Below are 17,121 nucleotides of genomic sequence, written 5' to 3'. Positions count from 1 at the left end.
GTCTGACAGGCCTGCCTACTAACCCCACCTGGAAGCCTTCCATGGTGCATTCTGGGCAGGGTGCTTAGAGCTGCAAGGATGCCTTGGATTAGCTGGGCCACCCCTCAACAGCTCTCATGTCTAATCTAAGTCAGGGGTTGCAAGCCATAGCCCTCTGGCCAAATCTGATCTACCACCTCCTTTGGTAAGTTTTACTGAAACATACTTCTTCAGTTGTATATTGTCTATGGATGCTTTTGTGCTGCAAACAGTACAGTTGAATAGCTGAGATAAAAGACCCCAAATGGCCCATTTATCCCTCAAATATTTACTATATGGCCTGTTACAGAAGCGATTCCCAATCTTTTTGGTATCAGGAACTGGTTTCGTGAAAGACAATTTTTCCACGGACTAGGGTAGGGGGCATGGTTTCAAGATGATTCAAGTGTATTACATCTATTGTCCACTTCATTTGTATTATTCTTACATTGTAATAGATAATGAAATAATTCTACAACTCACCATAATGCAGAATCAGCGGGAGCCCTGAGCTTGTTTTCCTGCAACTAGATGGTCCCATCTGGGAGTGATGGGAGACAGCACTAGCATCACTGCCTCGGCTCCACCTCAGATCATCAGGCATTAGATTCTCATAAGGAGTGTGCACCCTAGATCCCTCACATGTGCGGTTCACAATAGGGTTCACCCTACTATGAGAATCTAATGCTACTCCTGATCTGACAGGAGACGGATCTCAGGTGGTAACGCAAGAGATGGGGAGTGGCTGTAAATGCAGATGAAAATTCACTTGCTCACCTGCCACTCTCCTCCTACTGTGCAACCCTGGAACCCTGCTTTACAGAAAAACATAGCTGACCTCTGGACCACTGGTAAATTCTGCAGGACTGATTTTCTTCCCATGTCCTTTTCTTTGAACAGTCAGAAAGTTATTTCTCCTCTTTATTTAATATTCACAATTTTCACCATCAAAATGATGATGATTATTAAAATAATAGCCCTTTCTCCTTAACCCTGGGAGATGCTGATCTGTCTCCTTTGACCTCTGAAAATAGGTCACTGTGTTTCAGTAATTATGTGACTCTCTTCTGAATTGTTATATAAATCATGTTGCTATTTAACTTGACCCTGGCCCTTATTTTTTGCCCCAGCATCTTTGAGAGCTGGGACTCTGTCCTGTTCCTCTTTAGTGAGGCAGAGTTGGACCTAAGCCAGGTCAAGTCTTCTCTGCATCCACCCCCAGAGTACATTGGTTCATTCTCCACCAAGCACATACACACCAAACTTTTCTCCCTTGAACATTTTTGCATTTTATTTTTCAGTCAGTGAAACTAATATTGATTATTTAATAGTGCTGAGCATAATTTAACCCCTATAGCAACCCCATGTTACCAGATATTTCTACTCTCCCATTTTACACTGAGCCCAGAGAGGTCAAGTGAGTTGCCGTGAGTCACACACAGCTAGGATGTGCCAGTGTCAGGATTTAAGCCTGGCCCTGGAGGTCAGATTCCTCACCCCTGCTCTACACTGCCTCTCTATGTTGATCCATTTACAGATGTTGTAGTGTCAACCTGAAGGAAAAAACCCACAAAAACGGAGGCAAAATTAACGTAAGTAGAGAGTTTATTTGCACCAAGTTTGAGATTTGCAACCCAGGAGCATAGATTCAAGTTGCCTGGAATAGTGGGGTTTTAAAGGAAAAAAGAAGAGGCCAGTCCTAAGTTGCTCACCTCTAATTTACATTAAAATAACATAAGTTATTGATTAGCTAAACATTGTCCTTTGTATCGCAAATTCCAGGAACTTGAAGATGAAGGGTGAGGTAGCTTGTCAGGAGCCAAATGCCTTTCACCCCCTTCCACCCCCACCAGTGGAGTGGGGAAATATGACTGAAGTCCCACACTGCCGTCTAGCCTGATAGATTTTGCATACCACACAAAGCTCAGACTCCTCGGAGATACTTTTCTCTTCAGAGAGCATCTTGGGAGATGCTCAGGAAGTACTGCCTGGTGCTCTGCCCTGCACAGGATGGGAGGCCCCCAGTGACAGACCCTGTGGTGGTAATAACCTATGGGGAGCTCCCCAGAAAGGCTCATTCCCCTTTGTCCTGTTCTACTTTTGGGAATCCTGACGCAGAACCAGATCTTGGCTGTCTGGAGCTTCTCTCCAGACAGGACCTCCTCACAGAGAGACGGTCCCAACACCACCTGATGGGAATGGGACTTCTTGGAGGCTGATGCTGGAGGCCCAGCCAGCTCAGGATACACGAGCCTTGGGACCTGTTTGGGAGGATCTTGCTGCTCCTGAGGCAAGGGGACACGTCCCCCTGGGACCCCGGAAAGCTAGCTCTCAAAGGATCATGGCTGGGTCTCATGGGCAGCCCTTTCTCAGGCTGCTGGCTGACCAGGGAGACCAAGTATGGCCGAGAGAGCAGAGACATCTCGCCAGGCTAGTGGCAGCAAAGGTGAACAGCCATGCCTTAGCAGCTGTGAATTATGTACCCCTGATGTAAGTGCCCGGCCACTGGGAAGGAGCCTGGTCTGAGGTGCCCTTCACACCTGTCTCCCTGCAATAGTGCACCTGCTGACACAGTGCAGTAGCAGGTCTCCTTAGGAAATGACCAGATTCTTCCCTTCCTTCCGTGTGGGGTGTTGTCCTCAGAGAAGGGCTGAAGGCTGTTCCTGTCTGCCCTGTGTCTTGTGAGGATGAGGTCAGATGGAGTTAGAAAGTATCTGGTGTTGGACCCAGGCTGTGGCCTGGCCTCAGCTGACCCTCTGCGATGCCTGTGGAGGGCCGAACCTCTTCATGTGGATCCGTCTCTGTACAGAATGGCATTCCAGCAATCTCCTATCACATCAACTGCCCTCACTGCCCAGCCCATAGACCCCTGGGCTGTGGAGGGGCCCCAGACCATGAGGACAATGGCCTCCTCCTATTGGATATAGGGCAGGTCCTGTGGGAACACTATCCCATTTTGCCTCAGTGAATCCTCAGAACAACCCTAGTACTATTCTTATTTTATAATAAAGGAAAGCAAGGCACAGACCGCCATCACATACCCATTAACTCTATAAAGTCCTAACGCCTGGCTTTATACCAAGGGTTTATGTAAATAGACTGTAGACTCCAAGCCATGTAGGAATTGGCTCTGGGGACCCTGGTATTCAGCCCTGAGGGAGGCTAGAGTGGCCATCCCTGCAGCCCTTGCTGAGGACCTCCCACAGGAGCTGAGAACCTGATGGTCCTCCCACCGTCTCCCGGGCCAGGGCCAGGGGAGCTACCTCTATCACGCATCCTCAAAATGAACCCATTTTCCAAGGCAGGTGTTTCTGGAACTCTGCTCTTACCTCACCTCCTTAAAATGCAGGGAAGAGAATTCCCAAGGCCCAGGGGTCCCTCTGAGCGCAGGTCCCTGAGGGTCCTTCCATTGGTCACTGCCTCTATCACTTCCCCCACCACCTCCCCTACCTTAGAGCCTGCGTGTTTTACCGTGGCACCTCCTGAAGGCCCAGGCATACCCCCTCATGTGGAGTACAAGCACAAGGACTTCTCAACATCAGAGTGGGAAATGTACTCTGGTTCGGCCATTTCTGTTCTCAACTCATGATGCATATTTCATGGCCCTCCTCACAAGACACTGAAGATTCACATTCACGGGTGCTTAGACATTCATGCCCTGCCTCACAATACTAATGCAACAATCTACCCCCTTTTCCCCCCTTGTTGTTATAAGGGTAGCTTAGGGAAGCAGAACTTTGTAGTCTAATGCCCATCTTACAGGTGGAATAATGGAGGAACCGAGAATGCTTTCGTGCTCTATACTTTCACACAGCTGCACATGTTCTTTATCCTACTCTAATTGTGCACGTCCACCCTGTCCCACATAAGAAGCTCGGGGTCATCTTTGAGACTCAGCTCACAGATCTCATCCTCTGAGCATCCTTCCTCAGTCCTAAGTGCTCCTCACATCCTCCTCTGGTTCCCAGAGAACTTTGGCCTTGTCTATAACAGCAGCACTATACTCAGTGCACTTGATCAGGAGCTGTTAAAAATTCACTAGCTAGTTACGTCTTCCTTAGGACGGACTCCTGCAGTCTAGATGTGTCCTCTCAGCAAGAACACTGCAGCCATCCATTATTTGCTGAATGAGTGATTGAATTCTATTTTGGTAAAAGTGTGGGACTTAGAAACCTGAATCTCTTTCTCCATGTGCCATTGGTTAGCTCTTGTCTTTTTAGAAAGTATATTTTATTAAAAAGCCGTGATAGCTACTGCAATAGCCTGACACTCTCTGGACCTTTTAAGTACATGATGCATCATGTGAATAATGACATTTTGTGTGTGAAGTAGGGAGTTTGAGCCGCATTTTTGCAGAGGAGAAATCCAAGTCTCTGCAAGGAGCCCACAGCCCTTCCCGCCGGCTGCAAACCAAACATTCTGGACTGGGTGTTCTCCCTCGCAACTTGCATAAAGTCCAGTTAGGCATTTTTTTTTCCTTCTGGACTTCCCCCTCTTTCCTCCCAAAGGGTTAATTCCAGGTTGCTCCAAGTGTATTATATCTGAAAATCATTTGTCTTATTTGTTCATTCCACAGATTCCAGAGCGGAAACAACTCGCCATCCCAAAGATTGAGTCTCCAGAGGGCTACTATGAAGAGGCTGAGCCGTATGACACATCCCTCAATGGTACATCCCAACAGGCAGGGGGTGAGGAGTAGGTCTCACTGATTCCTGTGCAGACATGGGTGCCGACTCACCTAGGGTAACTGATATGCTCATCCTGGGCCACTGTGGCCAGAGAATGTGATCCCAGCCAAGAACTGGCCACACAGCACCCTGCCTTTGGTCTGAATGGGGAGCCAAGACCCACAGCAGACCCAGCCCACTGGCAGGGAGGGGCCAGGATGGCACACAGGGAGCAGGTGTGCTGCGTCTCATATTTTCTGTGTTTCCATCTGTGCTGCTGGATTTGGCACAGACAGGTGACGAAGGAGAGGTGTGTTGGCCAAGGGTCACAAGGCCCTGGTCAGGATTGGAAGTGGCGATCAGGCTAGGCCTGAGCTCAGTTTCCCCGCTGTTTCATTGGTCTCATAGTTACTGATCCCTCACGATGTGTCAGGGATGTCGCAGCACTGAGGTTCAGAGAGAGAAGACAGTCAACAGATAAACTGAATGTGTGGGTGGGGATAAGTGTTCGGATGGAAAACAGAACAAGGGCTGGATAGGAGAGTTATTCTGGAGAGGGAAGGCGTCTCTGAGGGCGTGACTTGACAGATTCCTGATGAAGTGGGGAGTGGGTCAGGCAGATACTTGCCAGAAGAATGTTCCAGGATGATAGCACAGTATCTACAAAGGCCCCCAGGCAAGAGAACTCTGGGCATGTTTGAGGAAACACAAGGAGGCCAGACTGGCAGAAGCAGGTAAGGCAGGGAGAGTGACAGGAGATAGAGACATAGATAAGGCCGCAGGGAGGACTTTGGCTTTTCTCTGAATGAGACAGACTATAAGGCTCTGGAGGGTTGCTTTAGTGACTGGCCTCACTTAGGTATTGAAAAAATCACCCCAGCCCTTTTGAACAGCCATGCAGGCAAGGGCTCATACCAAAGCTCTCTGCCCATGGCCAGTGGTTCTCAGCCTGAGGAAGGGGGATCAGAGTTGCTCTTGGTGTAGAAATTCTGCTACACAGAAAGGCCCAAAAGTTCCAGAAGAGGTGGTTGTGACCCTGGTTTCCAGGGCAGCCGGACCCTGGTTCTCCCATTTTGACCCCTCCATCTCTTTCCTTTCTTCTCAAGTGAAAGGGTTGCGAGCGTAAAGCAGTTTGCACACGTAAAAGGCGAGGGTCCCGGGATGTGAGAGTGAACTGGGCTACGCCGGGACCAGTGGCTGGAGCAACGTGGGATGTTTCTCCCCTTCCTGCACACTTGCCTGCTGCCTCCTTCCCGGGAACCGTGTGGGGGGCAAGGGCTTGTTTGGACAGAGGCTACTCCAAGAGGCTGGCTTTGTGGGCAGTCACCCAGCGAGCATGCGAGGTGGCACAGCCTCACCAGTCCGGGCCGTGATTTCAGACCAAAGCTGAAGGGGCGGTGCTGCCGTCTGGGTGTGTGTTCAAGGTGGAAACGGTGACTCACCACGGCGAGCACCTCTGTGTATCCCAAGCCCGTCTCTCTTGGGTGTGGTCGTGGTCGGACCAGCCAGGGCCTGCCTCCCAGACGTGCCCGGGGGCCTGTTTGTGGTGCAGACACTCCATCTCCTCACAAGCAAGTGGTCAGAAAGACCAGGGCTTCTTGGTGTTTGTCTCTTGACCGTGAGTTCATACTGGTTGTAGCCAAGACGAGGGGGTCGTCCCCAGGACAGCTTGAATTCACCGCGTGGAATGGGTCGGAAAGCTCTGAACTGGAGGAGATTCAGCAGCAGAAATAAATAGCAAGATGGGTGGGAAGATAGCCCTGCCTTTCCTGCCAGGTGAGGCCTGGGGACAACCTGGGGAGAAGCAGTCACACTCACCAGAGGGAAGGCTTCGGCTGTGTTATAAGCTGGCCCGGCCTCAGTGTCTGTCTGTTGTCCCCCACCTGACTGAGCAGTGTGACACACAGGTTGCTGCAGAAGGAATGAGCATTGGGCCCAGCTCCTTGCTCTAGTTGGCCAACAGTGATTTTTCTGAAGTCCCACAAAAGGCCAGTGGCTGGGATTCCTGTCTTACTTTAGCAGCAGTGTCGCCACACTGCTCCCTTGGGTTGGGTTCCTCTCTTCAAGCAGACAGTTAGTGAGGGCCCTAATGGCCTGTGCAGAAGATACTGGGGTCTGTCCTGCTTGCCCGAGACTCCAGTTACTTCACTGATGACACCTCATGCTAAGGTAATGCCAGCTGCTGTGACACATGACCCCTGGTTTCAGTTTCTAGCAACACAATAAAATTCTGTTTCTCACTCATGGAGCAGTTCAGGTCGACACTACTAGTCCTCATATAGTCTAGGCCCACGATCCTTCCATGTTCGGATCAGTCACCCTCTGGGGCCATAGAATCCTTTGCAAAGAGAGAGCAGAGAACCCCCATCTGCTTCTTAAAAGGGTCAGCCAGAAGGAACATGCATCACTTCTGCCCACATTCCATTGGTGACAGGTGGTCACATGGTTGTCTCTGGATGTGAAGGGGGCTGGGAAATGATGTTCTTGGTCCGGTAATGATCTCTCTTCTCAAGCCCCCAACTCCGATAGGCAAGCACTAACTTGCAGTGGACAGGTGGGCGTGTTGCTCCAGCCGGGTCTCTCTCTTTGTGTCTCAGCACTTGGGTGTCTCTCTCTTTCTCTTGTCTCGGTCCTCTTGCCTCTATCTGTGCTTCTGGATATTGTACAGGTCATCTTGGCGGATTTCTCCCCACTGGAGTCCCCAGATGGGTGCAGGTGCCTGAAGGAGTCATTTATGCCACGATCACCTTGGGTACTACTTGTCCCAGAGCTGGAATGCCAGTGATTCCTTGCCTGCTGCCTGGCTCTCAGATATGGGTGCATGCCCTGAGGGTGACTGCTACCCTCTTTCTGTCCTCGTGCATGGGTCCTGCATGTGCACGCGAGTGTGCTGTCCTTCCAGAGGAGTGACTTACTCTGCCTTTCATAGAATCCTGCCTGTGACACCAGAACACACGGATGGCAGACCCAGAGTGGGCATGGTTGCTCTGCCCTCGATTTCTGCAGGATATGGCAGGGTGCAGTTCACTTGGGAAATGGCAGATATGGGGATGGAGCATCCTGTTTTTCATTCTTATTCACTCTGCACCCCCTAGAAGCCAAGTATCTGTTTTAAGAATACCCTATATTTATGGTGTGCTATAATCCCTCTGGGGGTAAATAAAATCGTTAATGCATTTGCCTAAATTTCCTTCAATCTACTTCAGGATGATGACTTGCTGTTCTTAATTCGCTTTCTGATACCCACATGTGGGAGGGTGGGCAGGTGTTAGAATGCAGCGTTTGAGGGACACCCCAGAAGCACCAAACAGCAGGAGTTTACCCAGATTCTTCACAAGAAACTCTGAAGCCTCCCTCCACTGATTTTTGTTACTGAAGGAAGAATCCCAATAACATTGTATCATTTAAAAAATTTCACTTACTGACTGGGCTTGGTGGCTCAGCCTGTAATCCCAGTACTTTGGGAGGCCGAGGCGAGTGGATTGCCTGACCTCGTGGGTTCAAGACCAGCCCGGGCAACTTGGCGAGAACTCATCTCTACAGTAAATAAAAAATGAACCGGGCATGGTAGTGCGCACCTGTATTTCCGGCTACTTGGAAGACTGAGACGAAAGGATCAGCTGAGCCCAGCCGATCGAGGCTGCGGTGGCTGTGAGTGTGCCACTGCACTCTAGCCTAGGAGACGGAGTGAGACTCCAACTCAAAAAAAAAAAAAAAAATCACTTATTGTACGGATAATACAATACTGATAATAAGGAAAAAATGTTTAAAGCTCACCCGAATCCTACCACTCTATCAAGTCAACTAGTTTGAGCTCTGCATTGCCTTACAGTGCTGGTCTTTTGCATATGGAGTTCTAATTGTTCTAATTTCTCCCTTAACCATCATATCTTAGGGAGATTATCAAGTTGTAGACTGGTTTAGAGTCTTAATTGATGGCATGGTATGCTCCTAAGTGGATGAAATCATCCTTTACTTCCCAGACCCCTTCTGCTGATTGTTAAGTAGCACTTGAATGAATATCTTAATGCATGTAACATTCCACCCTCCTCTTCTTTAAAAACTCATTTCTTAGCATAAACTCCCAGGGCTGGGATTGTTGGATCAAAGAGTATGGGTGTTTTTATGGCTCTTGAAACAACAGGCTGCCAGATTCTTTCTGAGAAGCTTGTGTTAATTTACATCGCCTGCCGTAATATGAGAGTTCAGGGTCCCCTACTAGGCAGTATATGGCTATTTTCAATCTTTGCTTATTTAATAAGTATAGAATTATAAACTGGGCAACTTTTTAATTAAACCATAAAGAGGAATAGTGCCACACTGCTCTGAAAGAAAACTGATATTAAAATGTTTAAAATGTTATTTTTAGAAATAGTAAAACAAAATAAAACACATTTTCATTGGCACTGTAGCTAGAAAAAACTTGCAGGGGCCACATTCCGTTTCCCTATGTTCTAATTCAAGCGTGATCTGCTTTCTTAGTAGGCAGGAGCCTAGCTATGCAGATGGGAGACGGGGCTTTTGGACTCTTCTGGGAAGACTTAAGAGTTCGTGGGCTGGCCCTCTTCTGAAGGATGTCAGCGTGATGAAAGGGAACAGTTTCAGCCTGACTCCAGAGAGCAGAACAAGGGCTGCTATGAAGAAGTCACAAAAAAATAAAAGTTGGGCCCATTTTCTAACTGTTGGGGCTACCCGGAAATGCAAGGAAGTGAGTGTCCAGTGCTCAGGAAGTAGTGAGCTCCCTGTCCATGAGGAATTCAGATAGAGCATTAAGGTTATAACAGACAGGATTCTTGTGCTGATCTAGGGACTGAGATCCTAAGGTTCTCTTTTCTCCATGCTTTTAAAAAATTTTTATTTGAGTGATGAACGTCTCACTCTGTTGCCCAGGCTGGAGTGTGGTGGTGCCAGCATATCTCGCTGCAGCCTTGAACTCCTGGGCTGGGCTCAAGTGATCCTCTTACCTCAGCCTCCTGAGTATCTGAGACTAGACGTGCAAGCCGCTGCACCTGGCTTTATGCCCTGCTTTTCAGGGATGAATGGATGGATGGACAGACAGATGGACAGGAAGATTTATTGAGTGATTTTCTTCATTATTTTTGTTGGCCTTGAAAGAGCCGTGGGGCCTGGAAACAGAACAACTCTTGCAGGGTGACGGGGGCAGAACGTAGAAACTGAGGCAAGTGGACTGTGCATGGACTTATGCATGATGTATGCTTTGGTGAGTTTTGAAGTTCTTTCAAAACAACAAAAATGTGAGGTTGGCTATTGCCAGAGGCAGAGGAAGGGTATTGCTTAGAAACAGTAAAAAAAGCTCAGCTCATGCCAGGAGGAGTTCAGCAGGGAGGAAGGGGCAGAGGCTGTGGAGGGTATGAGTGGATTTTTTTTTAGGGGCTGTAGCTATGGGTAATAGGGTGAACCCCTTCCCTAGAGAACATGTCCTGATGCAGCTTATTTGGTATTTTTTTTGTTTGTTTTTGAGTTGGAGGTCTCATTCTGTTGCCCAGGCTGGAGTGCAGTAGCATGTTCATGGCTCACCACAACCTTGACTTCCTGGGCTCAAGTGATCCTTCCGCTTCAGTCTCCCAAGTAGCTGGGACTACAGGCACAGACCACCACATCAGGCTATTTTTAAAAATTTTTTTGTAGGCATGAGGCCTCACTATGTTGCCTAAGCTGGTCTTAAACTCCTGGCCTCAAGCAATCCTCTCGCCTCAGCCTCCCAAAGCGCTGGGATTGCAGGCATGAGCCACTGCACCCAGTCTATTTGGCATTTTATTTCTAAGGAGCCGTTGCTCCTTTCTCGAATCAGGGACAGAACCAGGCCTAGCCTGGTAGGAGGCTGTTAGAGGCCTGCCATGCACACAGCTTGGAGCTCAGATGGCATCCTCTTCCTCCTGACGCCTTAGAATGGCAGAACGCCAGGCTTGGAAGAACCTGGAAAAATCCCTACCCACCTGCTTCTTCTTCATTTGAGAAAATAGAGTCCCAGAGTAGAACTGGCCCTCTTAAGAGCAGGCAGTCGGTCTGTGGGGCAGTATCCTCTAGGAGCTTCTGTGGAGTCTGAGATGACAGGATTTGAAGAGGAAAAGGGAGAGACTTCTGGTTTTAAGTTGTTTGTGTTTTGTGGCCACGGTCAGCATCCAAGAAGCCTCGTGGACGGGGTTTAGGGAAAGGAAAGCCAGCCCTAGTCTCTGGCTGGTGGCTGTGGGGCTGGCTCGAGGGCACGGAGAGGAGGGGGTTGTGGCCTGACCGCCACCGCTGCCCCTGCCTGCTGCCTGCTGCCCTCCCCGGTGACGCTGGTTTGGGACCGTTCCCTGCCCGGCGGGGCCCTGACTGAGCAGATCTTTCTTGCAGAGGATGGAGAGGCTGTGAGCAGCTCCTATGAGTCCTACGATGAAGAGGACAGCAGCAAGGGCAAGTCGGCCCCGTACCAGTGGCCCTCGCCTGAGGCCAGCATCGAGCTGATGCGTGACGCCCGCATCTGCGCCTTCCTGTGGCGCAAGAAGTGGCTGGGGCAATGGGCGAAGCAGCTCTGTGTCATCAGGGACACCAGGCTCCTGGTCAGTTCACCTCCCATCATGTCCCCACTTTCTGTCCTACGGGTTGAGAGGAAGGGAAGGGAGGACAGGATGGTGCTGATACGGGGGGTTTCGAGCCTATTTCTATCAGGAGACTTTAACCTCTCCCTAACCTGAAGCTGTGTGCAGCATTTTGTGTGTATGGATGAGTATGCTTTTTCTGAACTAGAAACATCTAGCAGTTTCCACCAGGCTCTCAAAGGGGGCTGTGACTACCACCACCTCCCCCCTCCCATCCCTTCCTATCCCATCCCATTCTCCATTTTTTTGAGGCACATCTTCCTGTCCCCTGGTCCTTCCTCACATCTGACCACTGATGTATCAGGGCTCCCCCCCAGAGCAGCCCCCAGCCCCACTTGTGGCTACTGCTTTCATCTGTGCAGCATGACAATCCCAGGTATCTTCTCAGAAGCTACAATAATTTGGAATTACCGATTGTAAGACATGACCCAAAAAGGAACCAGAAGATACTACTCTGACAACAGATTCCTGCTATTTTAAATTAAAATGCTCAGTTTTATGTCCTGATTTGAAGTTCCATGGAATTATTACAAACACCCTTTCGTCACTGGTCACAACATACCCTGCTCTGTGCAAATATTATTTCAGGTAATCCTGTTAAGAACCCTGAAGGACCCCCATTTTAAAAATGAGAAACTGAGGGGCAAAGTGTTTTCTCTGATGGGGAAGAAAGTCCCTTCCTTTCTTTGCAAACACCCCATCTTTCTAAATAGGCAGAAAATAAACCTCATTGTCATACCCTGTGGATCACTGGAGGGGTCAACAAGCAATACAGAGGTAGAGAAACAGTGCAAGTGTTCCACCTTGGACAAGGGACACTGTCCACAGAGGATGTATTTTTAGGAGCCCCCAGGTCTGGAGCAAGTTTGAGCCATTTGGATAGCAGGCCTGGAGCATCCCTGACTGAGCTGGTGGGGAGGAGGCTTGCAGGAGAAGGGGACCATCTGATGTTAAGAACAAGGGTTGCTGATGTTTGAGGTTAAGGCTCCGGGCCTGCTTTGGGGTGTCTAGCCTCTCAGCCTCGCTGGGCAAAGCCAGGTTCTGGGTGCATCCTGCAGTGTCCAGCAGCCCCTCTGACAAAGTGGTGTATCTTCTCTTTCCTTCCAGTGCTACAAATCCTCCAAGGACCATAGCCCTCAGCTGGACGTGAACTTGCTGGGCAGCAGCGTGGTTCACAAGGAGAAGCAAGTGCGGAAGAAGGAGCACAAGCTGAAGATCACGCCAATGAATGCCGACGTGATCGTGCTGGGGCTGCAGAGCAAGGACCAGGCAGAGCAGTGGCTCAGGGTGAGGGAGACGCCAGGCCACGCAGGATGGGGGGAGCTCATGGAGTTGTGGCTCCCAGCTTTTCTAAAGGGACAGATGATGTGGTCGAGTGTAGAGGTCTGGGAGCCTTTGAGTTCACAGGGCTTCTGGTGTTCCAAGAGGTAGTGATCAGTCTTATGGGAATGGGTTACAGCATGCCTCTGCTAGGTCTGGATTCCTCTCAGTAGCCTGGACTTGGGTGTAGTTGAAACCCACTTCCTTTTTGCCTCTAATGGGGCAGCACTAGCCTCCTTATTAAAGAAGACTAGATGTTGCTGCCATTTGTTATGTATTTGCTACAGACCAGGGGCTTTAAGAGATTTAACCCACCTGACCACACTTGGGACAGCTGGACAGTGTTAATATCCCCATTTTACAAGAGTGGAGATACAGGTTCAGAGGGTATAGTGGTGACCATTCAAAGTCACCTGGCAAGTGAGTGGCAGCATTGGATTTATAGTCCTGTCAGACAGGAAGACAGTGCTGTGCTTCCTACCACACAAATGCATGTGGTCAGTTCTGCCCATAATTCCCCGAGCCATGATGGTGAGACATCTGGGGAGAGGCTTCCCTGCCCATGTGAAGGATGAGCTTGACGACTCCAGGAGGTACAAGGTTTGCACTAAGAAGGGACTCACAATTCCAGAGGCATCTCCAAGCCCAGCAGGTGAGACCGGTAAGAGCCAGAGCAGCCCCTCCCCTCCCTCCTGCTGCCCACTCTGCCATCATGGCCATTTCAGCACAGGAGCGTTATGCCCACCCTCCACCCTGGCTACACATAACCACCTTAGTAAAGCATGACTGAAAATAGTACCTGCCCGAGGTCCTGGCCCACCCCTGGGGCTGAGACCCCAGATTGGAGCAGGCAGGCTGTTTTATGAACCCACTGTTTTGAGATCTCTAGCCCTGGCCTAACCGAGCCTCTAGGAGGTGCTGACAGGTACCTCAATCTTTACTGCAAAACCTTCAGGTGGTTCATGACAGTGGGCTAGAACAAGAAGGGCCACTGCACACAAAGGGTTGTGATTTGGCTGCCCAGATCTCCATGGGGGGGGGTGTTCCCTGGGAGGGCTAACAAGCTCTGAAAGGCTGAGCCTGGGCACTTGAGAGCCAGGGCTGTGGGTTCAAATCCTGGCTTCTCTCTTTATAGCTCAGTGATGTCTCGTTGGCTCCTTTAATACACACCAAGTGCTTAATACTGTGCCTGGTATGTACTGAGTGCCCTAAGAAACTTAGATAGTACAGCGACCACTGAGGCCCAGGGAAAGTGAGGGGATTGTTCTGGGCTGCAGAGCTGAGTAGGATCCAGGGCTCTGGGTTGTTGGTTTGGTTTTCTAACTCTCTTCTCTCACCCTAGTCTTCTGTCTCTATGCTTATCCATCATGCACACATACTTGCACACACACACATGCATGCACACATTTGCACCTGTATAAGCATATATGCATATGCATGCACACACATTTGCATGCACATATATGTGCATGCACGCATATACATACACACCCCCCACACACTGCTTTTGCTCCCAGTTCCCAGCACTGCTCAGACTCATTGATCCTTCCCCTGACCCCCTCAGCCTCCCTCCCCGAACCCTCATACCCTCTTCCTGAGACCCCCGCCCCTACAAAGTGTCCAACCTTTACAGAGAGCTTTTTATCTCTCAGTCCCCCAGGTCCCACCCCTCTCAGATGAGCACATAGAGGTGGACTTGGCTGGAAGTGCCTGCTTGGAGAAGCTGCTCACTCTCGCAGTTTGGCAGCAGGGGCTGGTCAGCCTCTCCAGCAGATTCTCCAGGTTTCTCAAAGCTCCCTACCTTCCTTGGACCTCTGTGCCCCAATTCTGCATAGTTGCACCTGTGCCCAGGGGGAGACAGGTATATGACAATAGATGGGAGATGCTGAGTATGGGACAAGGGTCCCAGAAAAAGAAGGCGCAAGGGAGGGCTTTTCCAGTGAAGCAGAAACCCCCACACCTGACCTTGAGCCCGAACTCCTGGCTTCATGGTGCTTCCCCGAGGCAGGGACGCCCGTGTAATCAGGACCTGACAGGGACAGTAATAAACGTACTTGCTCTGTGTGGAGCAGTTCACACACAAGTCCTCATAGCCACCCTGTGGCAGAGCTGTTGTCCCAGCTTACAGATGCAGTGACTGAGGCTCAGGCCCAAGGCCACATAGCCGGTCTGCTGTCCCCAGCACCTGCACTCTTCCCATGACACTGCTTTGTATATTCAGCATGGACCACAGTCTGGAACTGGAGTCATTCTAAGAAGTGAGAAAAGCTTTGCTTCCCAGTTTAGCTATTCTTCCTCTGGTTCTTCTGATCTAAATCCATTTCCATAAACTGCTCCAGGCAGAAACTGGAAACGAGGGTCTTTGGAATTGCTCTTGCTAACTCTATACCTCTAAAGGGCTTCTGGATGGGCACTGTGTTTATGGTTGCCCTGGGAATTCCCCTGGTGGTCCCTGGCTCAGAACAGGGTGTGCTTAGTGTAGGCAGAGCCACCCCCACTGACTTTCAGCAGCTGCCCCCAGCACAGATCCCAGGAGCCAGTGATAAGCTTCCTTCCCAGAGCAGGGCGGGTGGACAGCAGCAGGCAAGTCTGGAGAGCCAGTGGCCAAGTTGAGGCAGTTTGCAGGCCTGCTCCCCAAGCAACAGAGACTCCACAGAGAGTCATGCGACCCCCCAAAAGCCAGGGGACCATCCAGCACACGCAGCTGTTCGTCACACCCACAACAGAAGAGCTTCCCTACCCAGGATGGTGTGACAGGAAGGGCTCCGTGGAGCCCAGGGCCGACTCCTCTGGTCATCTTTGGGCTTTGCTGCGAAGGCCCTCCTCACACGTCCCTGAATGTGTGGGACCTGTAGGAAGGGGCCGAAGCAGCAAGCCCATCCCACCGCAGCCTGCGGCCACATGTGGGCTGTGAGCCAGGTCTCTGTCCCTTGGAAATCCAGCATCTTCTCTCTCATCTCCACCCTCTCTCCCCTGACCTAGATGGGCTCTGACTTGGTGAGTACAGGCTGAAGAACCTTGCAGAGCCCTGGGCCACTGTTGACAGCTTTCTTCTCACTTCAGGTCATCCAGGAGGTAAGCGGTCTGCCTTCTGAAGGCTCATCCGAGGGGTGTACCCCAGATGGCCAGCGTCTACACTGCCAGAAGGTGAGCCTCTCCCCTTATCCGCAGGGACAATACTACTCCATGTTTTTTTGCGAAATTGAAAAGCGTAAAATTGGGGGCTTTGTTTTTGCATCCCAGCCCAATTAATAGGAAATACACAATGCTTAGATAAGAGCTGTGAACAGTGACTTTAGCTTGGCAGGAAAGCAGATGAAATTCATACAGCCCTAAAATATTTTCTTGTTGAAGGAGGGAAGCTTTATTGGAACAAAAGCAACTTCGTCCTGCATTCTTAAGCAGGGAGACTTATTTATGAAGTGCTCCCCCGCCCTTATACCCCAGTCGGGCTGTCAGGTGGGGGCACTTTCTCAATGCTGATCCCAGCCGAAGGGCTTGAGTGCTCATTTGCAAAGCTTTGGGGGAGCTTTGGGCTTAAGGGTCCAGGTCGAGGAAGTTGGCTTGGATACTGGCCAAAGGGAGGGCCATCAGCTGTGGGGTCATATTTTATGTCCCTGAGTATCTGCAGGTAGGTACCCTGAAGCATCGGCATGTGCGCAAGAGCTGGAAGCTCACTGTGACTCAATCTGGGGCCTCCACCCCTGTCAGGGAGGAAAGCGAGAGGTACACAGACTTGAGCAGGGAGGAGGCCGTCCGTTCTCCAGGGCTACGCAGGAAATCCATGGGGAGATATGCCCATAGCCCTTCCAGAGTGAATGGGGGTGGGGGTGGGGGGTGGTAGATGTTCCCACTGTCTCATTCATTCCTTGGCCGCTCACAAGGAAACAAAAGTTGGAGTGAACTTGGTTTTTCTTCACATCAGGGTAAGAACCAAGAACAGTCCCTGGACTGAGCATGCAGGGCTTCCCTGGACCCTGCCTAAGGCTGGTCCTGTTGCTTAGGAGTCCGTCATCTTGTTTTCTAGAGGTCTGGAGTAGGTGGTTCTCCAGGAGTGTGCCTGGAATATTCTGAGTGCTTCACGTTCTGACAGCAGCAGCAGCTGCTCCATCACGTCAGGTGGAGCGGTCATTTGGAGAACTTGTGCAAGACGATGGGGAAGGTGCTCTGAGCCAGGGCAGGGAACCTCAGGAAGGGGAGGGTAAGGGCAGGTGCTCCCGAGAGCCTCAGAGAGAAGCTGGGACAATGTCCTGCCCGTGACCTGGATTCTGCTGTTTGGGGGCCCCTGGGGATTTGGTCAGGTGGCCTCTGGTCTGTACCCAAGAGCCATCTATTATCTTTTCTTAACTTGTGACCGCCGAGGTAACCGTTCCCAGCTCATGGTCCCCAATCACCTCTCTTTTGTTCACAGCCAGATATAACTGAGAAGTACCTGTCGGCTTCAGAGCATGGGGGCTTCGTGGATGGCCACCTCGAGGTCCCAGAAACCAAAGATGGTACAATGCGTACGGTTC

At 50.5% G+C, this 17,121-nt stretch overlaps 1 protein-coding gene across 1 annotated transcript in view; it reads left to right on the top strand.

Annotated features, from left to right (window-relative positions):
• The window catches only part of AFAP1L2 (actin filament associated protein 1 like 2), a 42,792-nt gene that overhangs the window by 11,824 nt on the left and 13,847 nt on the right, over positions 1–17,121 (top strand). The window contains exons 4-8 of the mRNA XM_021709767.1: positions 4,595–4,685; positions 11,043–11,248; positions 12,395–12,574; positions 15,671–15,754; positions 17,019–17,103. Coding sequence (XP_021565442.1) covers positions 4,595–4,685; positions 11,043–11,248; positions 12,395–12,574; positions 15,671–15,754; positions 17,019–17,103 — 646 coding nt within the window. The remainder of the gene's footprint in view (positions 1–4,594; positions 4,686–11,042; positions 11,249–12,394; positions 12,575–15,670; positions 15,755–17,018; positions 17,104–17,121) is intronic.

This window comes from Carlito syrichta, unplaced genomic scaffold (assembly GCF_000164805.1).
Source record: "Carlito syrichta isolate Samal-C Ts95f unplaced genomic scaffold, Tarsius_syrichta-2.0.1 Scaffold281088, whole genome shotgun sequence".
NCBI classification, from domain to species: Eukaryota; Metazoa; Chordata; class Mammalia; order Primates; family Tarsiidae; genus Carlito; species Carlito syrichta.
The sequence above is the reverse complement of the archived record's forward strand: the minus strand, read 5'-3'. Positions and strand labels throughout refer to the sequence as shown.